Here is a 24871-nt window from a genome sequence, read left to right on the forward strand (position 1 = left end):
ACCACAGGGTCAAAATAGCAATATAAATTATTTTTTATCATATTTTTCCATTATGACAGGTGAGGCTCTGCCTCGCTTGCCTCCCCTGACCGCACGTTACTGGTCCAGATCTGGATGCACTGCTCACGGACTCACCGCTTCACACTAAGCGCTAACGGGTCACTAAAATCTCTCCTGCGTGGACTGCGTGAGCAGACACGACTCAGCTGGCTGGTTTAAATCAGCATCTGCGCTAATCTGGCCCACTCGTGGTCCTGCCACAGTGGAAAAGTACAGCGCGGAAGTGGCATGGTTTCCAACCCTATCAGGGGACAAACTGATTTGGTGTGTGTGACATCAAACCACTTCAAGTGTAATTACATCACAGAGGATCCCGCGGAAACCACAACTACTGTCCCAGTGGCTCAAGCTGAGAGGAGTACTGATCGGATTCCTGTGTTTCCTGGACGGAGCTTTGTGTGGGGAGGGGGCTCAAAGAGATGGAGGGGTAAGTGTTCACCGTCTATATTTTCCCCCACTGCTTTAACCCCCCCAAAAATGTCACGCTTTAAAACAAATCTTTCAAGTGAAACTCCTGGTAATCCTGCAAGCTTTAGTCCAGCAATTAAACTTATTGAAGCTTCTGAGCCAAAATGATCAGCTGAGTAAGTAAACCAGTTTAGCCACAGTGCGCATTATAAAATAGTCACAGAGCCGCAGGGGCTTCTCAATGATAGCTTCTCTCTCAATTCTTCAACATGTCAAGAGAGTTTGTGAAAGCAAACAGCGTGGACGGGTCCAACCAGGGGAGCGTCTCCGGAAAGAAGACCCCGCTGCTGGACCGCGGCCAGTGGGCGAGCAAGCTGGAGTTCCTACTGGCCGTAGCGGGAACGCTGGTCGGACTGGGAAACCTGTGGAGGTTCCCCTACTTATGCTACAAAAACGGAGGAGGTAGGTCCTGAAAAAAAAAAGACAGAAAAGTGTAGAAATTTGCTTTAAGTCATTTCCAGATCTGGAAAAGAGGAGCGGCTCCAAAATGTTTTCCATGGGGTGACCAGATGGGGGACCAGCAGTAACTTTGAGCTGGCATATATAAATAAATATGCAACTCTTTAGCTCTCCTATGTCACTGGCCATTGTAGTGTGGTTTCCCCCTAAGTTTATTCTAATAATTATTTGTTTGTGTTGATGGAAATGGCATAAAATTTAACCAGTTTTTGTATTTTGAGAGCAAACACTCCCCCAAATTTGACTTCCCTTTTTAGATGCAGTCTGTGTCTTGAAAATAATTTTTTAAATTTCTGCTTTTGAAGTCCCTTCATTTTGTTTTTTATTGATTTCCAGTAAGTGAAGGTGTTTTTGCTTTTTCCATAAACGTACACTTGCAAATTTATTGGGAAAAAATGTTTTACCTCAACAAGTTGGCGCAAACAATTAACAATCAGATTTTATATTTGTTCTTTTTCATTGAACAATGAACACTGAAGTCACAAAAGTAACACAGAATAAAGTTAAAGGGGAACATTCAATTCACTGCATGAGTGTGTACCTATTTCTGTCCAAAGCTAAATATCAAGCAAATAAGCAGTTGTAGTTTGAGGTGCTTTGGCTCCTCTGTTGCATCGGAGCAACTAGGCCATCCCTCATCATCATCATCATCATCGCGTTCAGCAGTGAGCCTTGGCCTCTTACAATCCTGACACCAGTTTACCACCATGATAGATACTGATCTATCCAAACTGGGAACACCCCACAGGAACACAATTTCAGGGTTTAAGCTTTGACCCAGTCAACTGACCATCCCAGTTTAGCTCCTTACACCCTTAAATCTGCACATTTTTCCTGTTTCAGATTCTATCAACTTTGAGGACAAAATGTTTAGCTGTTGCCAAATATGCCTTTCACTGACAAGTGCCTCAAGGAAGATATAATCAGTGTTAATTGGTTCATTTGTCAATGTTATGGCTGATATGTGTAGAGAGGTTTTAGGAGACGCCGCAAATGATTTAAGCCACACTGAGCTGAAAACATTTTGAAACACGCATTTGAAAGCAGAGCTTAATGAAATATTTTTAAGAATATCCCGAAGAGGACTGAAAAACTTTGATTAAGACTGTAAACTCAAAAGTCAAACAGGAGTAATTTTCTTTTACTGATATTGCTGCCTGTATTTGTCAGAAACAAACAGAGAAATCCTCCAAATCTGAGTATTAAGACGTGTAGATATCTGAAATAGGGTTCATGTTTTGATGTGAGTCAGCAACATCTGATCATAATATAAAGTGAAGAAGAATAAAAAACATGACTGTGATCATGAATAAAATGATAATGACAAATACATCACAAAGATTTATAAAGATATATTCCCATTAGAAAGTTAACTTGGTGTTAAAAAAAACCCTGTGTGTGAAGTGTCTTTAGAAGATGTTTTTATAGATTATTTGGCTCACTTTCTTCTCAGGTGCATTTCTGATTCCCTACATCCTGTTTCTGCTTGCCTGTGGCATCCCGATGTTCCTCCTGGAGACAGCCATGGGGCAATACACATCCCAGGGCTGCATCACCTGCTGGAGGCACTTCTGTCCCCTGTTTGAAGGTTTGTGTTTCACAGGAGCTCAATGCAACTCCACGTCCACCCAGTGCATTCAGTCCTAACCACACTTCCATGCAAAATAAATACTGTAAAGAAAACAAAACCAGTAATGCAACAAACTCAAAAACTCTTTTGTGTTGTAATTTCTTTGAGTCCTCAGTTCACACATTAAAAGAAAAGCTGCAATTAAAACTGTTAAATCTTCAAAAAACTTTAGATCACCACCACTCTCAAAGTTAATTCCCACTGATCGATTATGACGGAAAGTCATCACATTTATTTACAGTGCTTTGCTAAAGCGTTGCACCCAAAAACATTGTTGTTTTTTGTTAGGATTTTATGTGACAGACCAACACAAAATAGCTCATAATTGTGGCGTGGAAGGAAAATGATTCAAGGCATCAACACTTTTTAAGTCTGAAAATAGTTCTGAGCAAATGAATTTGGAAAAACAAGACAAAACAAAACAACACAGCTCTTCATGAGTAAGCATCTAATTATTAGCACACCGAGAGACTGAAATCTGTACCTATTTTTCATCACAAAAACGCCCAAGATCAGTTAGACTGAATGGAGAGAGTCAGTGTGAACATCAGTTTCCTGCTGTAGCGTCTTTATTGGATATAGGTCTGGACTTTGACTTGGCCATTTTGACACTTACCTTACTTTCTGGACTGTAAGCCACTGCTTTTTTCACACACTCTCAATCGTTTGATGTGACTAATACACAGCTTTTTACCTAACGGTCACAAAAGGCTGAACTGCTGCATGAAGAAGAGGACAAACTTGAGAGCAAATCCAGGACTGCAGTGTGTAATTTTGTGTTTCCATTATGTTAAAACACCTTGCTGCTGAAATGTGATATACAAATAAACTTGATTGATTGATTTCGCTCCACCCATTTTGCCATCAACTCAGACCAGCTTCTCTGTTTTTGCTGAAGAAAAGCATACCCACAGGATGATGCTGCCACCACCATGTTTAACCACTGAGGTGGTGTGATCAGTGTGATCACACCACCTCCATCACAAATAGTATTTTGCATGTAGTAAAGAGTATCCATCGTGCTCTTGGCAGCTTTTCTGATTAAGGTTCTCCTTGTCCAGATTGCCCATTTGTTTGACCAGCCATGTTTTTGCAGGTTTTGCATTTGTGCCAGACTATTTACATTGTTGAATGATGGATTGACAAGGCACTCCATCAGATCTTCAAAGCTTAAAATATTGTCTCCTAACCTACCCTGGCTTCAAACCTATCCATAGCTTTCAAAAGAAGAGAACTGACTGCAGTGTTCATTTTTCTTCCTTACTTAATTTATCTTATAACAAACCTTAGAATAAATTACACCCACATGAACTCCATCAAGTAATGTAGCAAGTTTTGAAAGGGACTGGTTTTACATTACATTTAGGGGCTATAGAGTAAAGGGGATGATGGTTTTCAGGGGTTTTTCTGTAAAGTAAAAAAAAAAAAGAAACGCATGTCTATGAAGTTTTATGTAGACATCAAGGTATTGGTAACTTTCTTGAAGAGGTTTCATCTGTAAAGTAGTCATGTGAGCTCATTAGGTAATTTTTATCTATTAAACGCCTGAGACCTTTTTTATTTATACTTAAAACTGATGGTGATACAGGCAATCACACAAAGATAAAGTTTAAAAAACAAAAATTAATTACATACTGTACAGTAGAGACAAAATTCCATGTAACATTCATTGTAATTAAAAAACAAAAGTAAAGTGTGCTGGCAAAATACAATTTATGTAACTGTTTGGAGAGGAATCTGTAATTACAATACAATAATATTAAAAAATAAATAAATATTATATATATATATTTTTTGCGTGAGACTGGACTATTGTAATAGGGCCAATGAACGGGGATTTCATGTGTCTAGACATAATGCCATCATCTTAAATAACATCTACAAATGTCTGTAGTCATCTAAATCTACAAGCAGCTAAAAATTAGGCATGCCCTTAATCTGAAAAGACCAATGAAAGTCTCCTGTCACTGGCATCAAAGTAGAAATTTAAGTCCAAATAACCCAAATACAGAGTCTCACATGAAAACAAAGAGGAATCTGTTGTTCATTCCCAAATGAACAAGCAAAAGAAGTTTCCCACAAAGAACAATTGTCCGTTGGTAAGCTATGATTAATAATCAGCACGTGTGAACTCTGGGAAACCTGATGAAACTTAGCTCACAGCAAACTGTCTGTTGTCGCTCAGCTGCTCCATGTGATGGATTATTAGACATACAGGAGAATGTGTACACTGAAACATAGCATTCTTCACACCTAATTTATCAAGATGTAAAGGTGGGAAAAGGCGTTAAAGCTGCAATAAACTCTTGGTTCTGACATGTTATGGTGTCTGGGCCTAAGGGAAACTCGCGTCAAATTCCTAACTTTGTGTTTCAAGCATGCAATCTGTCACGCACACTGCATGGTTGATGGGATTAGCAAAAAGGTTTGTTTTTTATCTTGCTCAGGTGCAGTGGTTTTACATGCAGCTGTTATCCAATCTGTGTAATAATGTGTGATGTTTAAACAGGACGCCGCAGGGTCTGACTATACTCAGAAGAGACAGCTGCAAATATCAGGCCGCTACAGATAGGGCAAAAAGTCACAAATAAAAAAATAAAAAAAAGAGTTTAATAACTATGTTTAAAATATTTTATGTTTTTAATATTATAAATGTTTTACTAGGATTATAGATGGTAGATCAACACAAAGCATATAGTTGTGAGGATGAGGGAAATTATTTATATATATTTAAATTGATAGATAAATGTGTATTCAGCCTCCTTTATTTGGAAACCCCTAAATGAAATCTATCCAGCTGCTTTAGAGTATGCTTGTCTTGTGAAAGCCTCTGAGGTTTCTTAAAAAACATTTTTAAACAACAACTTAATGTTCTTCTTCCATAGATTAAACATGTGTTCTGGCTGAGCTTTTGGTGTGATGTGACTGACTGTATGTGGCCCAGAGCTGGTCTGCTCAGCTTATTTAACTGAGTTTGACAAAATGCAGCAGATTGTTCAATTACTAGGATGTGGTTAAATTTAAAACAGGGGTAGGTTCTAAAACAACAATGACAAAACTGAAATTATGCACTGCTTTCTGTTGGTTTATTACATAGAATTCCACTAAAATTGATTCCACTAAAAGGGATGTAACATAGCAAATGTGGAAAAATTCAGGAGATAAATGCTTTCACAAGATGCTGTAAATAGCAATCAGAGAGCAGACTGTTAGGATACCAGGAAGTGCATTTGTTATTTTTTAAAAAATGTTAATAAATTTGTTTGGTCCAGTTTGCAGCAAAACTGGGGTAAGTGATATGATTTGTGTAGATAAACTGTCTCTTTTCCGCAATTCAGTTTTAGGTGACATAAAAGTTAAACTAGATGCATTTAAAGAGGTATCTGCTTGAAAATAATAAAAGTGATGTTCCTGGAAAAGAATAGTCAAAGATTTACAGTAGATAAATACATGAGATTTCCTTTTAAAATAACAGATCTGATTGTTATACGAGTAACTTTATACCCTTGCTACAAGAATAGCATTCATTGGTTTACTTTGCTAAGTAACTGAAGGACATCTGATGTATAGGTCATTTATCAATATTTGTTTCACAAAACACACTGGAGCAAGCTGAGTTATTTCTGCAAAATGCTGCATATGTTGCATATGAGTCATTTTCTTAAAGTTACCCATTCTGACCCCATCTGTGCCTTCAGGTATCGGGTACGCCACGCAGGTAGTGATTGCATACGCTGCTGTGTCGTACATTGTCATCCAGGCGTGGGCTTTCTTCTACCTTTTCTCATCCTTCAGCGCTGAGCTTCCATGGGCCAGCTGCAGAAACTCCTGGAACACAGGTAAAGCAAAAAATAGAAATTAAAATAAAATGTTTTGTTAATGTTGATCAGAATTATAGTGTTAATAACATCACACTTGATCCTGAACTTTTCTTCCGAACAAAACCTTCAGTTTCTCACTTGAAATATAGTGCTGACCAGAATTAAGCTTCACATGGATTTGAATTAAATTTGATAAGTGTAAATATATGAATATATATTTCTCACATACACAGTGCATTGCACACTTATTTGATTGATTTTTTTCTTTAATCAGAGTCTTGTGTTGAATTTGATATGAAAAACATGTCATCCAACTGGACAGCAGCTGCAAATGCAACAACACCTGCAACCGAGTTCTGGGAGTAAGTGTAATTCATGCCTGCCTCCTTTAATGATCCGTCCGCCATGTTTTAGATATATTGTATTTCCTGTACGTAACTAAACGCGAGAGACACCACTATTTAAATTAAAACAAAACACCGCCTTTTTCCACACATTTTCTCCAGCCGAGTTTCCCCTCACAGAGCACTTCTCTCCCTCACCTTCCTCACTCAGCTCCTTCAGACTAGCGGCAGACGGCAGCAGCAATTAGCAAACACCTGGTGGAACTACACATCTGTTGAGCTTATCATACAAGCTTCTTCTTAGTCCAAATCTTCTAAGAACAATTGATAAAAGCATAATGAGAAGCATTATGAAGGCGGAGTGTCAGAAAGAGTAGGAGCTTCTTGAAGAGGCAGAGGCCCAATTTCTAGGTGTAAATTTACAGAGTTAAATTACTTTTAATTGATGTTTGACATAGACACAAATTTTATAACAACTGAAGGTGACATAGTTGCTTTATTTTGCTTTAAAATAGCATGATGTGCCTGTAAAATACATACATTTATGTATACTTTATGGATTTTAATGACCAAATTGGGTCGGAATAGTGATGGTCAGTCGTCTGGGTCAGTGCGTCTCCAAAACTCCAGCTCTTACAGGATGTTTTCAGTCTGCAGTGGTCAGTATCTAGGGATAGAGGTCCAGTGTCATTAGCGGTCAAGACTCATTGATGAACATGAAACAAGTTGGAGACCAGTCGGGATGACCAAGCTGACCCCTGCTCAGTGAAAAAAGTAGTCTAATCTGACGAATCAGATTTTCTTCTACGTCACGTGATTCCAAGTGTGTGTGTTGTTCATTAAAGCCGCACAGGAGTCCAGGATGCTCTATTAGAAGATGAAAAGCACTGGGAGGCTTTACATGATGTTCTGCTATAAAACCTTGGATCTTGCCATCCATATAGTTACTACTTTTACACATACAGTATCTCTAGCCTATCTATTGGCAGACCTTATTTCCATCTTTTCATGGAAACACTATTTTTTGATGTTTGTATGTTGCTTGGAAATTGTTTGAGCAGCACAACAATGAGTTTTGTGCTCATTATGAAATCATATGTGAAATATGATTTTACATATTTCACAGATGTCAATTTAATTGAGCATTTTGGGATGTTCAGAAGAGACAAGTCTGAACAATGAGGGCCACACCTGGCAGCAGGTCTTAAGAGGATCTGATGCTAACATCTTGGTGCCAGAACTCGGCACACCTTCACTTTAGATGAGCAGCATAATCCATATCTCGACTGACCTGACCTGTTAGCAGTGAAACTGGGGTGAGCACCACATTATTTGATAGGTGGTCATGTGCCTACAGTGCACATATATATAAAGTTGAGTTCTTTTTCTATAATTTGTTGCTACCTTTCCATCTTTGGACACTTTAAGCACACATTTAGTGTGAAACACTCTCACTGCAATAAGCATTTAGCAAAATAGTTGCCAAATGTCAAAGTTAATTAACAAATCAAAAATATCACATATACTTTGGAAGCAAAGACTCAAAGAAGTTTTAACCTGCTACTTTTCTAAGTTCCTCTAATAGCATCCTGCGCTGCAGTGCTACTTTACGTAGACTGTCAGATTCCTGTTCCTTCAGCTTTATTAAACCAGTATTTATGTATTTAAATAAAGTTTCAATGCAAACTTTATTTTAAACTTTCTAAGTAAAACTGGTGCTGTTGATTTTGTTTTTCAATAAACCACTGGCGGCTCTTCTCTAGTGAATTCTTTTAAAACTGTGTTTTTGTTGCCAATAGTCTGAGTGAAAGGATTTTAGCTGTTGCCTCTTCATGTTACATCCTCACAGCCTTTCCCTCCAGACCTGTTGTTCAAACCAAATAAGGCTCTTAAATAAATTGCTGCTTGCATCAGTTGCTTTGGCAATTAATGAAAGCAGTATCAATTGCCAACATATCTAGGAAATAGGTTCTAGGTTTACGGCTAGTCTAAACTTGCTTTAAAAATTACAAGAGACAAAATTTGTGTTGTCATCATAGAAACATTTGAAAGACTGTCAGAAGTTTAACTCCACCAACGGACATGTTTCCAGTTGACATTAATGCATACCCCTCTTTTAAATTAAATATGTCCATTTAAGTTTTGAAAGTTTGTTAAAATAAATTGGGTTTCTAGCATAGTGTTTTTAGTTTTCAGTGTTTTTATTTTATTGTGAAAAATAAACTGTATTTGCTTGTTTTTTAACAAACAGTTGGATTTTCTTTTTTCTCAAATTCTTTTAGATTTTATTGAATGCACCACATTTTGATTATTTTGAAATATTGCAATGTCTGTACTTATATTTCGGGGATATTTCTTATTCTTATCTTTTGGCAACATTATGCATATATTTATCTTTTTAGGAGAAGAGTTCTGGGCATTTCTCAGGGGATTGAGGAAATTGGTAGCTTAAGATGGGAGTTGGTCTTGTGCCTGTTACTCGCTTGGATTATCTGCTACTTTTGTGTTTGGAAAGGAGTGCGATCCACTGGAAAGGTAAGGCTACCTCTGAAGGCACGCTTTGCCATTTAGAATGGGGTACTGATGACATTTTAAATTATTTTAGCATTTTTTGCTCCAAAATATACCTCTTTCAGCTGGTCCACATGTACGGATCTCTCTAAAAATATTATTGGTATGAATTAAAGGGCATCAACTCAAAGAATAACCCAAAAAAAAATGTGCAGTGTTTCTTAGGTAGTTGTAAAAGTTTTCTTCAGATTTTTTATATGGTCATAAGAGCTGGACTGACTCATAAAGAGCAAATTTTGGGTGTGGTATTTTACTGTTGGGAACTGTTGTCATAACCTCAACATGCAGCCAAAGTATGTTTTAGAGCAAATGAAACACGTCAGAGGGAGAAATGGATAAGACATGTGTCAGACTTTGCATGCACTAAGTTAAAAAAGAAAGCAATAAATATGGAGCAGTCACCTGACGAACCAAAAAACTGGAGCATTTATAATGTGAATGTGTAAATGTTCTTTTCTTCTCCTGAGAATTTTCTGTTGAAATTCAATTTGACTACTTCTGCTTCGTATATCAAATATTGTAGCAAGCTTTGGGAGAAACAGATCTAGAACGTCTAATCTTGATCCAGCTAAGAAGAAAACCTTTTCCTCACTAAACAAAGTGAATAAACAAGCTGTGAATACAGCTTCATTAAATGTGTTAAAAAGCCTGTTAAGTTGCACAAAATTCGAGACCAAACTTCAGCTTTAAAAGAGAACAAACACAACTTTAATTAACATTTGCAAATGGAGAAAACATACAAAGCTCACATCTCAGTGAGAATCGGATGAGTTCTGACTTGGGGCTGAACGTCCCCTCATTAACATTAGATACATCACATATTACTTAGTCACAGCCCCTGGCTCAAGTGTCAGGTAAAAATCGATACGTTACTTATCTGTCAGTTCCAGTGGAGCAAAGTTGCATACACATTCACAGCTCAACGTTAGGCATTTCTCCAAAAAGGTTTCTCTGCTGATGACCAGTGGCGCAAAAAGTGGGTATGCAGGGTATGCAACGCATAGGGGCGCTGCACTAGAGGGGGCGCCAAAACCCCGTCTCGAAAAATGTTTTTTTCTTGTTGGCATTTTCTATAATTAACAGAATGAAATGATCAATAACAGGGGAACAGCACTGATTAGGCGCCCCTCTGCTCCTCCCATGCAGGTGGCTGTGCACGCACCCCTAAGAGTATGCAGGCGCGTTTTTTTTATTTTTTTTATTTTAGACTACCACTCGTAGTGCACTTGACAAAATGGAGCGGCAGAAAAAAAAGCTGTCCGGGGCGCAAAACAGAAAAAGGAAAAGGGAGAAGGATAAAGATGTTGGCGGGATGAAAAAAAGCCTTTCAATGTGGTTGAAAGATAGTAGGTAAGTACCGTCAGTGTATTAGCAGGACAGGAGGGTTGTAAATAATCAAGTTAGCTAAAGCTAGCAGCTAGCCTAATACGGAATCGTCCCATATTTGGCTGTTAAAAGTTGCCTCCCCTATTAAACCATTAAGGGACGCGATTTGTTTTGTATTTCTATGAATATCTGATACATAAACCTGTCACAGACACATAACCGCGCACTAAGTAAGAATGACCGAAATAAAACTCAGGAAATATTAACACAGGAAAGCTAAAGCTGCTGTGGCGGCAGTGCCCAGCTATGGTCCAACACTTAGCCCTCCTGGGTGCATTTTTTCACTCATATATATTATGGATTCTTTAATTAAAGATGAGTTGTTCAAGTTCATGCGTGTATCAGACAAATTAGTCATCAGAGTCACTAAATCCCTTAAACTCAAAAAGGTTGGTGACCTATTTTACCAACCTTTTTGGCAGGGGGACACTTGAGTTTAAATGTCTTATTCAATACCACTACAGTGATGTTGTGATGTATCTGATAAGTCAGATCAGATGTAATGTCCAATCAGTAACTGTTATCCAACAAGGAGATGATTTAAATTAAAGTTTAATTTCTATTGTAGTTTGACTGCTGTATGTTTTAAGCCTATTTAACACAAAATTGATGTCATTCAGCTGTGATGGTGGAGAGAAAGAAGAGAAGATGATGAAAGAGGAAGAATCAGGACAGACAGGGGAAGGCAACAGGTTGGTCTAATGCAGGTGGAAGTGAGGGAGCAACTAGTCCATCTCAAGCACAAATTTTTAAACATTATTTTTAAAAACGGTAAGATCTGTAATTTTTACAACTAATAATGCTTTTTTGACCACATGACTTAGTGGAGAACACCACAGACAAGGGATGAAGGAGACAGACATGAGGTCAGTGATAGAGGAGACAAGTGATGAGATCAGGTAGGCATTAGGAAAGCAACAAAAACCTATATACCATGATGGTTTGAGTTTCTGATGACCATCTTTGATCGTGTTCTTTTTTGGGGAAAATTAGTGCAGGCAGTCATGGTGAGTCAACCACGAGAAAAGAGAATGAGAAACAGAAAGGTGCAGATGAGGGAGAGGAAGAGCAGAGAGGACTAGATGATGAAGAGAGAGAGAAGCACAGAGCTGCGGAGGAGAGAGTCGAGACAAGGCTTTATTCAGAAGAACCATCTGAATGGCCTTTACCACACAAAATGGGGGACACATTTAGGTAGTACATGGTTGTAAATGGCCCACAGAAAGTTTCTGATTGTCCATATCCAAGATCAGAGAAGAATAAGAGGTGTTTTTCCAAAGCATACTGTTTTCGTTTACTGTCTAATGGAGAGAAAGTTGAACGAGATTGGTTACTGTATTCTAAAAATACTAACAGAGTCTATTGTTTTGCATGTAAGCTTTTTGGTGAAGCTAAAGTTCTTGACACATGCCTTGTGGAGGGGTATAATAACTGGCGATGTCTTTCAAAAACACTGAAGCACCATGAAACCAGTAGTTCTCACATAAATGCTTATCTGACGTGGAAAGAAATGGCATCTCGCTTACGCCTAGGTAAAACTAGTGATAGTGAACTGCAGAAAACCATGGCAGCTGAAAAAGCACACTGGAGAAGTGTGTTGACTAGAGTTATCGACTGCATACTTTTCCTTGCAGAGAGAAACTTGCCACTAAGGGGGAAAAATTCTCAGTTAGGAAATCCTAAAAATGGAAATTTTCTGGGAATCCTTGAGCTCATAGCACGATATGATGTAACACTGGCAGAGCATCTTAGAAAGGCTGTCTCCAAACAAACCACTGGATATCTGACATGGTGCACTCAGAATGAATTTTTAGATTCAATATCAGAGTGTGTTTTGAGTAAAATATCTGCCAAGATCAAGTCCTCTAAGTACTTTGCAGTGGAACTGGACTGCACACCTGATATTTCAAAGCAAGAGCAGGCCTCAGTCATCATTCGATATATGGGGGGGCGCCGAAGATATGTTCGCATCCACCACAAAAATATGGAGTTGCGCCCCTGCTGATGACTAAACAGATACTAGTAACTGAACTTCTACAAACTAGGCTTATCACCTTAGCCAGGTCTCACATTTCTAACTGCTGAACACCCTGTTCTTCACTTATTTGAGGAGGGTCAGAAGAGCATATATCCTGTTGAGCTGCAACTGAGTGCAAACCTTTAATAAAAACATCATAAAGTGTACATTCTAATTTATTTAAACTTTGCTGCTAAATTTTTCCTTCACAAGCCAAATGGCAGAGCTTAAAGCTTTGAAGTTGCAAGGGATTAAAGTTTGCCCAAATAAAAAAAACATAAATGAATAAAAGACTGCACAGCAAATACTGCATTTAAATCACTCGCATTTAAACCATGTAATCGGCTAACTGTAGAATAAACCATCATCCCACTAATGCTTACCTTGTGAAATCAGAAAGGGGACTCAGATTTCCTCTTGTTTATCCTTTTTCTGTGCTTTCTTCTTGCTGAATGTTTTACTTTTGTTCTTCCTTTTTTTTCTCTCCACATCCTTTCTTCCGTGTCCTGTTCTTTCATTCACAATCATGTTGGAGTTCCGTTTTTCTGTAAAAACAAGCTTGCAAAGAGCTGATCGGCTGCTAAACACATCATGTTTAGTGATCACAGGCCAGAGGTCTGAAATATTTCGGCTTCTGGGTCATTTTTATGGAGAGAAAAGTAAAGCTCTCACATAGATCTTACAAAACAGGTGCCAGATTTACATTTTTGTGACAAAAAAAGTGGAAGGTGCTTGAACTTCTCTGAAAAGTGTTGAAAATCTGGGAACAGTTTCCCAGGGGCATTGCTATTTAGCTCTGCTGGGGCATAGGCCATCAATTACTGCCCACATCTTCTCCTACATATTTGAAATTTAATGCAAACTCCACACTTACTGTAGATATAACCAAATTAGGTGAGTTGCACTTGTACATATTTTCCAACAACTACAAATCAGCTCATATCTGAATTGCATGTTTTTGTCTTTCCCATCCAGAGAAATGGTGAAAAGAATTTGAACTCCGCATGTTGAATCACATTTTATGTATTCCTCAAGTTGTCAGAAATTCGGGAGTTTTTAATTAATAGTTCCTCAACACAGTGATCAACTTATAAATCTACGTGTGTTTTTAAAAGTTAGATTAGAAAATGCAATTAATTTTAAAGGAATTGCAGACATGTTGATATTTGTGGTGATTCTGCATAAATATTTTGAGCACACATAGATTTATAGTTTCATAAATCTGGTGCAAAATATATTACAACATTTCTGTTAACATAAAAAACAACACTTGTAATGTGTTTAATTCTTCTTTAGAAATTTGTTATAATTCAGTGTTTTCCAGTGGTTTAGGCACAATCTAACATTTATGTTCATGTTGATAGGTAGTTTACTTTACTGCCACGTTTCCCTATGTGATGTTAGTCGTTCTGTTGGCCCGTGGGCTCTCGTTGCCCGGAGCGATGGATGGCTTGGCTTTCTACTTATATCCAGATCCTACAAGGTTGGTGGACCCTCAAGTAAGTAATAAATTCAAAGGCAAAGAAAAGCTCACAGCTTGGTTGCTTCCAGTGGAAGTCTGAGCCCAATAAACACATTAGATACATCAGACTTCTTCTTTCACAGAAGTTTCTGAAGTGCTTCTTCACTGATGCTGTGCTGATGTCTGTGTAGGTTTGGATGGATGCAGGTGCACAGGTCCTTTTCTCTTTTGGCATTTGTCAGGGGAGTTTGACAGCTCTGGGAAGCTACAATCAGTATAAAAATGATTGTTACAAGTAAGTGCAATACTTTTGAATTTAGTCATTTAATTCCCTAGTTATTGTTCTTCTGTCCTGTTTTACTAAATTGGAAGAAAACCATCATTGGGAGATTAGCAAAGTTGTAATGCCTCATGTCTTTAAAATCAAGTTGGATTTCTGGTATTTATAACATTAAACAAATCTTAATGTACAATTTTATTCAAAATAATAAAACTGTGCTCTAAAAATGTACTATTAAGTGCGCTAAGGTAACTTATCTGTCTGCAAAGCTGCTTTTATTTGGCAGAACGTACAAGTTACTTGGTGGTTACGATGCAATTAATTTTTCAAACTTTCAGAATATTTTCCCAAAATTTTCAGGTTACTACTCTGACCTAACCGGGCCATTACCTTCCTACACTCGTCCACTCAATTCCAATCTTACTTCACAACACAGTCTAGACTTTCTGCCATTCAGCTGGATTCCACTGGTAGAGTTTGAAATGGGCCAATCAGCTAACAGAAGAATTTGTAAAAGATGATGTGTATTTTCTGTTTTATAATTGTAGTCTGTCTGTAACTTTGGCAATGGCAGCAAAGGAGGTGAACAAAGCCGTTCAGTGTGTGTCGGCCAGTGACCTTGTACACCAAGCATAAAAGTTACCATAAAGTAACATTTAGGGAAATTAATCTGAAAAGAAATCAAAAACTACATTCCAAGTTCTGGGAAAGTAACTTGAATGTTCTTTATTTTCATTAATAAACTGTATACTTTCAAAGTTTAAATTGTTAGAGCTGAAAACACATTTTAAATGTTTCAATAAACTTTAAGACATCTGATATAAAACATATTTTCTGTAGAATTTACAATTGTTTTTCTTCTATTTAGTTTTATTTTCAAACATGACAAATATTTTTGGTCTGCATCCCCAGGGACACATTTGTTCTGTGTCTGGTGAACGGCGGCTCCAGTTTCGTGGCGGGGTTTGCCATCTTTTCTGTTTTGGGATTTATGTCATATGAACAAGGACTGCCAATATCCCAGGTGGCTGCTTCTGGTGAGATGTCTGCTTTTGTTTGAAAATGTAACACACCTGTCATCAGCGCCACTTTGATTTAATATGTAGGACACAATGGTTGTTGTGTTTGTTGATTTCAGGGAACATCATGGTTTGAACATGTTTGGGAAAGTTAAATTTTAAATATGCTGAACTCAGACATTACTGGAATAATATTTCTGAAATTACATATTAAATGATTTTAGTGTAGATCCCAATAAATATACTCAGATATTTAGAGAGAGAAACTTGAACACAGCTCATTGTTGACTTCATGTTTCCAGTAAGTGGGGTGAAAATGACAGTTATTTTTTGTTTTGCATTTAATATGCTGCACTAATTCCAACAGGACCCGGCTTGACATTCATTGCCTATCCTCGTGCTGTAGCCATGATGCCTTTGCCTCAGCTGTGGGCTGTTTGCTTCTTCGTCATGGTCATCTTGTTGGGTGCAGACACACAGGTAAAATGTTAACAATATCCCAATGAATTTATTTATTTATCAAACCTGGATTATTTAGTTTCTTTTCAGTGCTTGCTGGCTCCAATGGTTAGCACTCTGCTCATGTTTTTAAAAAAAAAATTTTTATATTGGTTGACATAAAGTACAACTAAGTACATGACATAAGAAAATAAACTATAAGATAAGAACATTTACAATATAACGGATACACAGAAATAGTAAACACAGGTCAGATGCCTAAAAGAAAATCTGTATTGGCCTCTGTGCTCATAATTGGGTTTTCTATGCAAAACCAAAAGTTCTGGTTCTCAGAAAATACTTAACAAGATCAGAAAACGATAGTTTAAGGTGGACAAAGTACACAAATATACTTTTCAATAAGGTTACATCTCAGCTATAGAAATATTTGGTAAAGTATAGAATTTAACTGTCACTTTTTGAATTGAGTCATAAATAAAGGTTAATTAAAGATTAATTTTAGTATCTGTCTGTCTGTCTGTCGTAATTTAAAACATATTTGCTGTTGTCAGAAATATTATATTTGCAATCCAAGTAATGTGCAACTGAGTAGGATGACTTTTTTCAGTGTACATAGTGTGCATGTGTGTTCAATAATAATAACACAACAGGGAATTTATAACACAGCATTATCAGTGCAGCACAGACAAATAACAGCATAAATGTTATTGAAAAATGATTGTGCAAATGCCAGCATGTATGTAAACATGTCTTGATTTTGCTGGGGTCAGTGATGGTTTTAGAGTCCAACAGCTGATGGGAGGAAGAAAAGAGGCTTGGAAAATATGACAGTTTTTCAGAATATTTTACCACTTTGTTCTGTTTTATCTTTTTGCTGACTGCATCACACTGTTTCTCCTTCTAATGGACTGGAAACCTCAATGTGTCCATCTGTGTTACACAACCCATCTACAGTAGATGTCTGATGGAAAAACAATACATGTGATGTCTGAAATCCAGTCCCCCACACCGTTATCCCAACTTTGTCTGAATTAAAAAAGTTAAAAAGTCTGATATTAGTTCCATCTTGTGACATCTGTTAGTTTTTAATTTGTGTGTTTGTCTCATCAGTTTGTGAGCCTGGAGTGCCTGATGACCTCAGTGACAGATATGTTCCCCTCTGTGTTTCGAAGAGCTTATCGCAGAGAACTGCTGCTGCTTTGTCTCTGCGCTGTTTGCTTCTTTCTCGGCCTCCTTCTCGTCACAGAGGTGAGAACTCTGAGTGCTGTCAACAAACACACTTAATCCGATAACTAAACTTGCTGTTTGGAAGTGTGAGTTACTGAACATTTAGACATTTGAGTCTGCTGCTTTTGTGTTTGACCTGATGGTGAGCCTTTCTTCTTCCTGCAGGGGGGCTTATATTTTCTCCAACTCTTTGATCATTATGTTTGCAGCGGCAATAATCTTCTCCTACTTTCAGTGTGTCAATCCATAGCAATTGGGTGGATATATGGTAAGTTCCTCAATCAATCCTGAAACATTTGCCTATTTTCAGCAAATCACAAACAAGTTGATGTTGGCTTTGTGGTTCTCTACTGTAAACATGGCGCTATTCACACTGATACTTTCCAAAACCTGAGATTTCCTGCTGCATTTGCACAACTTGTCCACAGTTCTTTGGCCAGGAAACAACCCCTTAGGCTTTTAAAGAGGCTTTGCAACATGGAGATTTTAAAAACTCAATTTTGAGAAACATGTGGAGTGGTGTAGCTGAGGTCAAACACAGACACAAAGTTTCCTGTGTCTCTCTTTTTTTGTAAAGTAAGTAAACATGTGATGGATGTATTTATGAAGAGCTGTACAAAAAAGACACTTTACTCCCTCAAGAATAAACAAAAGTGTTTTTCAAAATTATTTATGCCCATTAATGTTTTTGTGTATTTTGTCATGCTACAACATGCGACAACTTTGTGATAAAGTCCCAATAAAGTAGTTTATTGGGATTTTAGCCGATAAAATGAAGTGTAATAGTGCAAGGTTGAAGGAAACGTTTATATTGTTATGCAACCTCTTTTACTCTGTTACCCCTAAATAAAACCCAGTGCAACAAATTACCTTCAGAGGTCACCTAATTAGTAAATAGATCTCAATTTGATATCAGTATGTCACTACTCTGTAAAAGACTGGCCAAAGGTTCTATAACCAGAGAAGGAGCTGAGAAACCTCTGGTAACTCTGGAGGAGCTTCAGAGATGCGCAGCTCTGCTGATTAATAATGAGTTCAGTAACTTTAGCCAAAAACTTCCTGATCTTCTTATTCTTCACTTGTACCTAGTACCAACAATTTTAGTGGTATTTGTCATGGCCACCGGCTGACTGTGAGTGACTTAGTCATAAAACAGGATAATGTAATTTACTGACACATCAAAGTATATGAGAATTTAATAACTGCACTTTAGATAAGGCCTTATTAAAATGTCATAGATAACGTTGTTGGTTTTGGACAGTAATGACCTCTGTTTGAAGCTCTGACTCCAGCACTGCTTCAGAAAGCTGCATGATTAGGTTACAGAATTTCATCAATTCTTGGAATGCGTGTGTGATCTTATCCCGGATGTGCTGCACCCGATGCCATTCGCTAAGGACTGTTCAGGTTCTTCAGCGTCTTCCACCCGCTGCTCCCCATAGAGAGCCGCCCTGATCCGCGTGTCCACAGGCAGTGATTGCTGGTTTCTGATTTTCCTGAACAGGTGCAGATCGTCTCTATGATAACATTGAAGACATGATTGGTTACCGTCCATGGCCTCTGATGAAGATTTGCTGGCTTTACGTAACACCTACTGTGTGTCTGGTGAGTCAATAAATAGTACAAAGTGTGAAGAAAGAAAATGAATTTTTGCCTATTTTTGTCACACTTAACTGTTCCAGCTTATCAAATTTATTCTAATGCAAGACAAAGATAACCAGAGAAAGTCCAAAACGTGATACACTATCCAATCTAACATAGGCTGATAAAAAAAAGTAGGGCCTTTTCTAATAATTATTTCAGTGGAAGATTATTCTATGAATTATTCTGATGATTTTTGAACAATTAGATACGAAGATTGGCATATTCTGCAGATTTTTCGTTTAACAACTTAAGTCATTTTTATACAGCGTTAGAAATACATTAAGAGATGCAAATAAACAAATAATTCAGTTCCTTTTTTAAACAAAAAGATAAATTATGTTAAAATTTGTTTGATACTCTGAAAGATTTAGAATAGAAAGGGTCATGGCTTCTCAGTTATAAAGGAAGGCACAGAATAAAGTTAGAAATATTTCTGAGAAAAAATATTTTATGTTTAAATAACACAAACACAAATGTTGTTTTTTTTGTCAGGGTACCTTTATCTTTTCTGTGGTGAAATACAAGCCTCTGAAGTTCAATAAAACCTACATCTACCCTACCTGGGCCTATGCTTTGGGTTGGTTCCTCGGACTCTTCTGCGTTCTCCTGGTTCCACTGTGGATCCTGTTTAAGCTCACTCAGATGGAGGGAACGCTTTTGGAGGTATGAATTTGTAAATCCAGTTTTGAGCTTGAGTATAATGATACACTTTATTTGAGAAGTATGTTGAAGAGATGCAACAGTCACTAGAGCTTGGAATCGGCTTATTTTTTCTTCGTTGGCTCTGATCCAGAGGTTTCAAACTCCAGTACCTGAGGCTTCATGTCCTGCAACTTTTAGACGTGCAGTTGGTTTAACACACGTGTCAAACTCAAGGCCCGGGGGCCGAATCAGGCCCGCCGAAGCTTTTTATGTGGCCCTCCGGACTCTAAATTGCATCAATAAGTCCTTCCAATTTTTCACAAATCTGCAAAATTCACACAAAATCAACAGATCCCCACATTTCTTTCTGATTTTACTGAAACTTTTTTCTCAAAATCGGCCAAAAACATTGAGTTTAAGTGACTGCTGGCTCAGCCTTGATTTTGAGTTATAGTCCATGGTTGATGCAGCGATTAATAAAAAGTCACATTTAAAATCATACATTAGAGAAAAATTTGTAAAAGAAAATCTTTACAAATATTTCCATATTAGCACCACAAAATTTGTATAATTTGGATACAAAATCAGTGTGAAAAGATGTTCAATATCATTTAATTTTAAGAAATGCTTACTGAATGCTGAAACAACCAGATTTATTGATATTTTAACAATTTAATGGATTTTATCAATACATTCTGGCACACCCGGCCCTTTAAGAACATTCAGATTTTTGATTTGGCCCAAAATCAAACTGAGTTCGACACCCCTGGTCTAACACATCTATATCAAATGGCTATATTGCTTCTTCATTGTCCTGTTGTACAGAGTGCACCTAATAAGCTAATTATTTTGAAGTAGCGACACATATAAAAGTAGCGGGGCTCCAACCTTTCAGGACATTGAGGCAGAACTAAGAACTCCAACCACTTTCTAACTGTAAATAAATCAAACATCAGCATATACTGTGATGCATGTTTTTTAGTTCAATAAAGGTTAGGTAAATGTTTATGTACATATATAGTAAAAATAATAACACATTTCTACTATTACTTTTAAAACATCCAGGAACTCTGTACAGAAAGTTTTGCACGACTGCACGGAAAATTATGTAAAGTTATGAATTTATTGAGATAATCTTCAAAACTATTTCCTCTATCGAAAAAGCTGCAGTTTTTTTTTTGTCTGTTACAAAAAATGTAGCCTGTCAAAGTCGGAATCAGTCAAAGCAGATCTCAAAGGAAACTGGAAATCTGTGTCATCCAGGAAAAGCCTGATTGCTGCATCTCTGTTACTTCGGCTTCACTGTTCTGTTCATAACATTTGGTTTATTCAACAATCGCATCCTAAGCTAGAAATGGGATTTCTGCTAGCAGCTCATAGCACAGCGTTCTCCAACTGGCAAAAAGGCGATTTCTAAAGGCGATTTCCTCGTCTCTCGTCTCTGGACAAAACAAAACCCAAATTAGAGTGTGTGTGTTTGTTTGTAGACTGTGGCCCAGTTTGCACTTTCGATAGCTGCAACAGCTGGACAAACAAACTCTCACATTACCACATATTTTGCCTTTAGAAGGGTTTGATTGAAAAGGTCCATTTAAATGCATTTACATGTTATATCTACTTTTGTCTTCTTTAATAATTATTTTTTTCAATAACTGAATTTAAAATGTGAAACATGTCATGTACACTCATTGCACAATGACTAGTAAATTTATGGTGTTTATTTCTGTCCATTTAGAATATTTTAGTTTGCCAACGGAAACTAAAATAAATTACTGAATTAAGATAAGGGTTAGTTTAGCAAAATGGAAAAGATAAAATCACATTTTCAAAAAGGCACAGTCACTCATTAGGACATTTCTGAGGACAAACAGGACCCACTGATGGTCACAGCTTTGTAATGACTTAGATGCAACTCTACCTAAAAGATTTTATTTAGATAAAACACTTAAATCTTATTCTTCACGCTGATTATTCCTGTGCTGTACAAGCATACCAAATTTGATTTAATGAGCTTTATAATAATGAGTTTTTTATAGATTAGTGACAAAGCTTTTCTTGCAGGGTCTGCTAGTGTGCTCAATCACAACATTAATACCACTGCTTAGATTGTTAGGCAAATAATTTTAATGTCAAGGTTCATGTGGGTGCTGGTACTGTATCCAAGATTACAAATGTCACATTATTATCTCCTACTTTCAGACTCATTCCTAGTTTGTATTTCAGTCAGTTTTGAAGGGGTAGGCTAGAGCTTCAGAGCATCTTCAAATGATCATGTTTGGATGTTTGATTGCCTAAATATTGGTTCTGTTTACATGTTCTCCAGAAAGGCTAAACAGCCTGCCATGCTGCCTTTCTTAACATCTAATAACTATTATAAATACTAGAAAAGGAAAAAACCTTCAGAAATGTATATGATTTTGGTGTATAAAATATAAGGTAACTCATATGTGGGTTTAACTTTTATTTTTATTACATTTTCAAACTATTAGAAAAGTGCTTGACACCAAAAAGTGCTTTGAAAATGATAAATCCAGGATTAATCACTCAAATGTAAACCTGTATTTTTCAGTTGTTTACTTTCTTCTTTATGACATCCTCCACATTTACCAAATATAGATTTGTGTAAAGGACAAACTAATTAATCTTTTCCCAATTAGCAATTGGATTAGAGTCAATTAGAGTCCCAGTTAGAGTCTCAGTCTCTCACTGATTAGTGCAATAATTAGTGCACTAATTGATTTTGTAGATAATTTAGTCTTCTCCTATGGCAAACAAAAGGAGCGATCTTTGACTGTTCCTCTTTGCAGAATTTCCCTGTGTTAATGTGTATTACTGTGTTATTTTGTCCTGATATTTGGAGTCATTATCCTGCTAAAAGTCACAGAGACAATCCATCTTTAATTTTCTACCAAATATTTCTTTAAAAACTTTCAAGTTCATGACTTGAACTTGAAAGTCATGAGCCTAGAACCTTCTTAAAAGGTTCTCAGGCTATTTGAAAAGACTAAATAGACCCACAGCATCATACATCCTGTTCTGTATTTAACAGTGACTGTGATGCTCTTTTCCACACAGACATTGTTTGTTTCCAAACACTCCAGGAGTGTTTGACCCCAAAAGGCTCAGAGTCAGACCCTGTTCACACCTGGTGCTAACTTGCATCTTGGCAGATTCAGATAAAAGTAGGCAGGGTGAAGGCTGACCATTCACACCTGGTATTAAAGTGGTATTAAAATTCACTCTTAATGATCTGATCACATTTCTCTGCTTTACATGCAAATAAACACACATCCGCATCGCCTTGTCAACAACACCACAAGCAAGTCTGCTAATGTTTTTATGAAAAACAAATACATAAATCCCACCACATCATATTATCATTCAGCTATTGCTATAGTTGAGATTAATCTCAGTCACATTGCTATAGGAAAACAAATAATGCAGGACAGTTTTAACACATAAAATTACAACCTTTAACACAAGCAGAACACATGACAGCTCTACACATTTTTATTCCAAACATTGTCTTGTGTAATAGTGAATAATTTTGCTCTTTTTTTTCTTTTTTTTTTTTTTTTACCAGAGAGAGGGAATTTAACTATAGCTATCCAAACAACTACAATCAGCTCAGAAGAATACTGAGCAAAGTTCATAACTTTCTTACCCAAATCTCTTTTCTGGTTTTCCTGAAGAGAATCCCAACATAAAGTTTATTAAAACTTAACATACAAACCCCAAAATGTTAGAATATTCCCTAAGACGTTTAGTCATTTTAATTTAGCTAACGGCAGTGTTTTAGTTTTTAACCCACCCATCTATATAATAACATCGCTGCATGAGAGAAGTCATACCCTGACATGCCTCTGAAACATCCAGTTGGCTCTCTGAGAGCCTCTACTGGGTGCAAAGCACACTTGATTTCCCACCATTGTCTGACAGGTAGATTGTTTTTACCTGCTTACTGTGCAAGGCAAGATAAAACATGGGTCTTCATCTGGCCAGTGGATAAAAGAAATTAGATATTAGATTAGATCACCAGTTAAACATTACTGAGCACTGTGATTACTTTTTTAAAAAGTAACTCATGGACATTGTTAAGTATGGTCAGGGACATGTGTTGCTCTGTTTCTCTGAGATTTTGTAAGTAATCATAATTTCCATATGAATGCAGTTTATTTTTAGGCTTTTTACACATCTTTATTGGAGGTGCCTATAGTTAGAAAGTGTTATCTGCTTTTAGTCAATGGTATTTTATTACTTTTTAAAAGATTGCAGTAAAAGAAACCATGAGAGCAGCCATTGAGCAATGCTTGGATTTCTTTGGATTTCTTCATCCCCCAACATTAACCAAGATAAACACCAAATTGTATTTTTGTGAGTTGTTTAAAAACTTGGAAATTAATTTTTTTGCCAATAAACAGTAATTGTATTATAGCTTTTTTTGTTTTCCGAAACAGCTTTTATAGGTGGCATACTGAAGTTCCAACTGTGGGTCCAACATTTAGCTAAATCTAAAACCGCATAGACGCAGTATTGTGCCATCAATCGTGAGTTATGGTTTTTGTCTAAGGCTTAAACAAAAGACCATAACTTAGCCTCTAAGTCCTCATCTACCATTGATAAATAAAGAGATCACAAAGTTATTAAAACCCATCCCAAAGGGGGAGCACAATATTTGGACAAAATCTTTTGATTGCTATTAAGACATTTTCTACTAAACACTACAAGAAGGTCACTGGAAGGTCAGAAGAAGAAGTCTGAACAACAGGAACCATCCATTGAGCACTGCTTGTTTGTTTAGTTGAATGGGCATTTGTTTGGTGAATGAACTCAGTTGCTTCTGCCCCGACAGAAACTCCAGAAGCTTTGCCGTCCTGAAAAGATGAACAGCAACACAAAGCAACCTGAGCGGTACCCTTTGAACCCAGACAGCGGTCTTACACCTGGGGTTAGTGGATACAAGGGAAGTTGTGCTTCTGAGATGGAGATGCAAGTGTGAAACACTTTTTGGTAAAGATATAAATATGGTTATTTTTGTTATTCTTAAGGCATTTTTTTAAGCTTTGTGTTTTTAGAAAATTATTACGAGCAACAACGACTTACAGATCAGATCTGGTCTGAAACCTGCATAAGAGGCAACTTTGAAGTTTTATGTGTAAACGATGTATGCACAGTGCTGTAGTGCTTTTAAGATTTATATGAAAGATATTTTGATAAACAAAAATACACTAATTTCATGTGTCAATGTTCCTAATGGCCAAGGACTTGGTCATTATTAGCATTCTCTTTTTGATGCTGTTATACATTTTTTAATACGATCCCAAAAATGTATGTAAATGAATGAATACATTTAAAAGTAAATAAAAATTATTAAAAAATAAA

At 37.0% G+C, this 24871-nt stretch overlaps 1 protein-coding gene across 1 annotated transcript; it reads left to right on the plus strand.

The window, feature by feature from the left end:
• Positions 1 to 83: 83 nt before the first annotated feature.
• LOC114136214 (sodium- and chloride-dependent GABA transporter 2-like) lies at positions 84 to 24871 on the plus strand. The gene is made up of 15 exons (XM_028004066.1): positions 84 to 487; positions 746 to 930; positions 2441 to 2575; positions 6316 to 6456; positions 6713 to 6800; positions 9185 to 9317; positions 14121 to 14255; positions 14410 to 14513; positions 15411 to 15535; positions 15885 to 15997; positions 17087 to 17224; positions 17369 to 17471; positions 18708 to 18808; positions 19340 to 19510; positions 24342 to 24871. Exons 1-15 carry the CDS (start codon positions 480 to 482, stop codon positions 24486 to 24488), a joined length of 1827 nt encoding a protein of 608 aa, XP_027859867.1. The 5' UTR covers positions 84 to 479; the 3' UTR covers positions 24489 to 24871.

This window comes from Xiphophorus couchianus, chromosome 20 (assembly GCF_001444195.1).
Source record: "Xiphophorus couchianus chromosome 20, X_couchianus-1.0, whole genome shotgun sequence".
NCBI lineage: Eukaryota > Metazoa > Chordata > Actinopteri > Cyprinodontiformes > Poeciliidae > Xiphophorus > Xiphophorus couchianus.

Bases quoted from the DNA above. Each gene is read 5' to 3' on its own strand.
- LOC114136214 (XM_028004066.1), top strand. The intron at 931-2,440 runs GTAGGTCCTGAA...CTTTCTTCTCAG, and splicing joins ATGCTACAAAAACGGAGGAG to GTGCATTTCTGATTCCCTAC. The intron at 17,472-18,707 runs GTAAGTTCCTCA...TTTCCTGAACAG, and splicing joins AGCAATTGGGTGGATATATG to GTGCAGATCGTCTCTATGAT.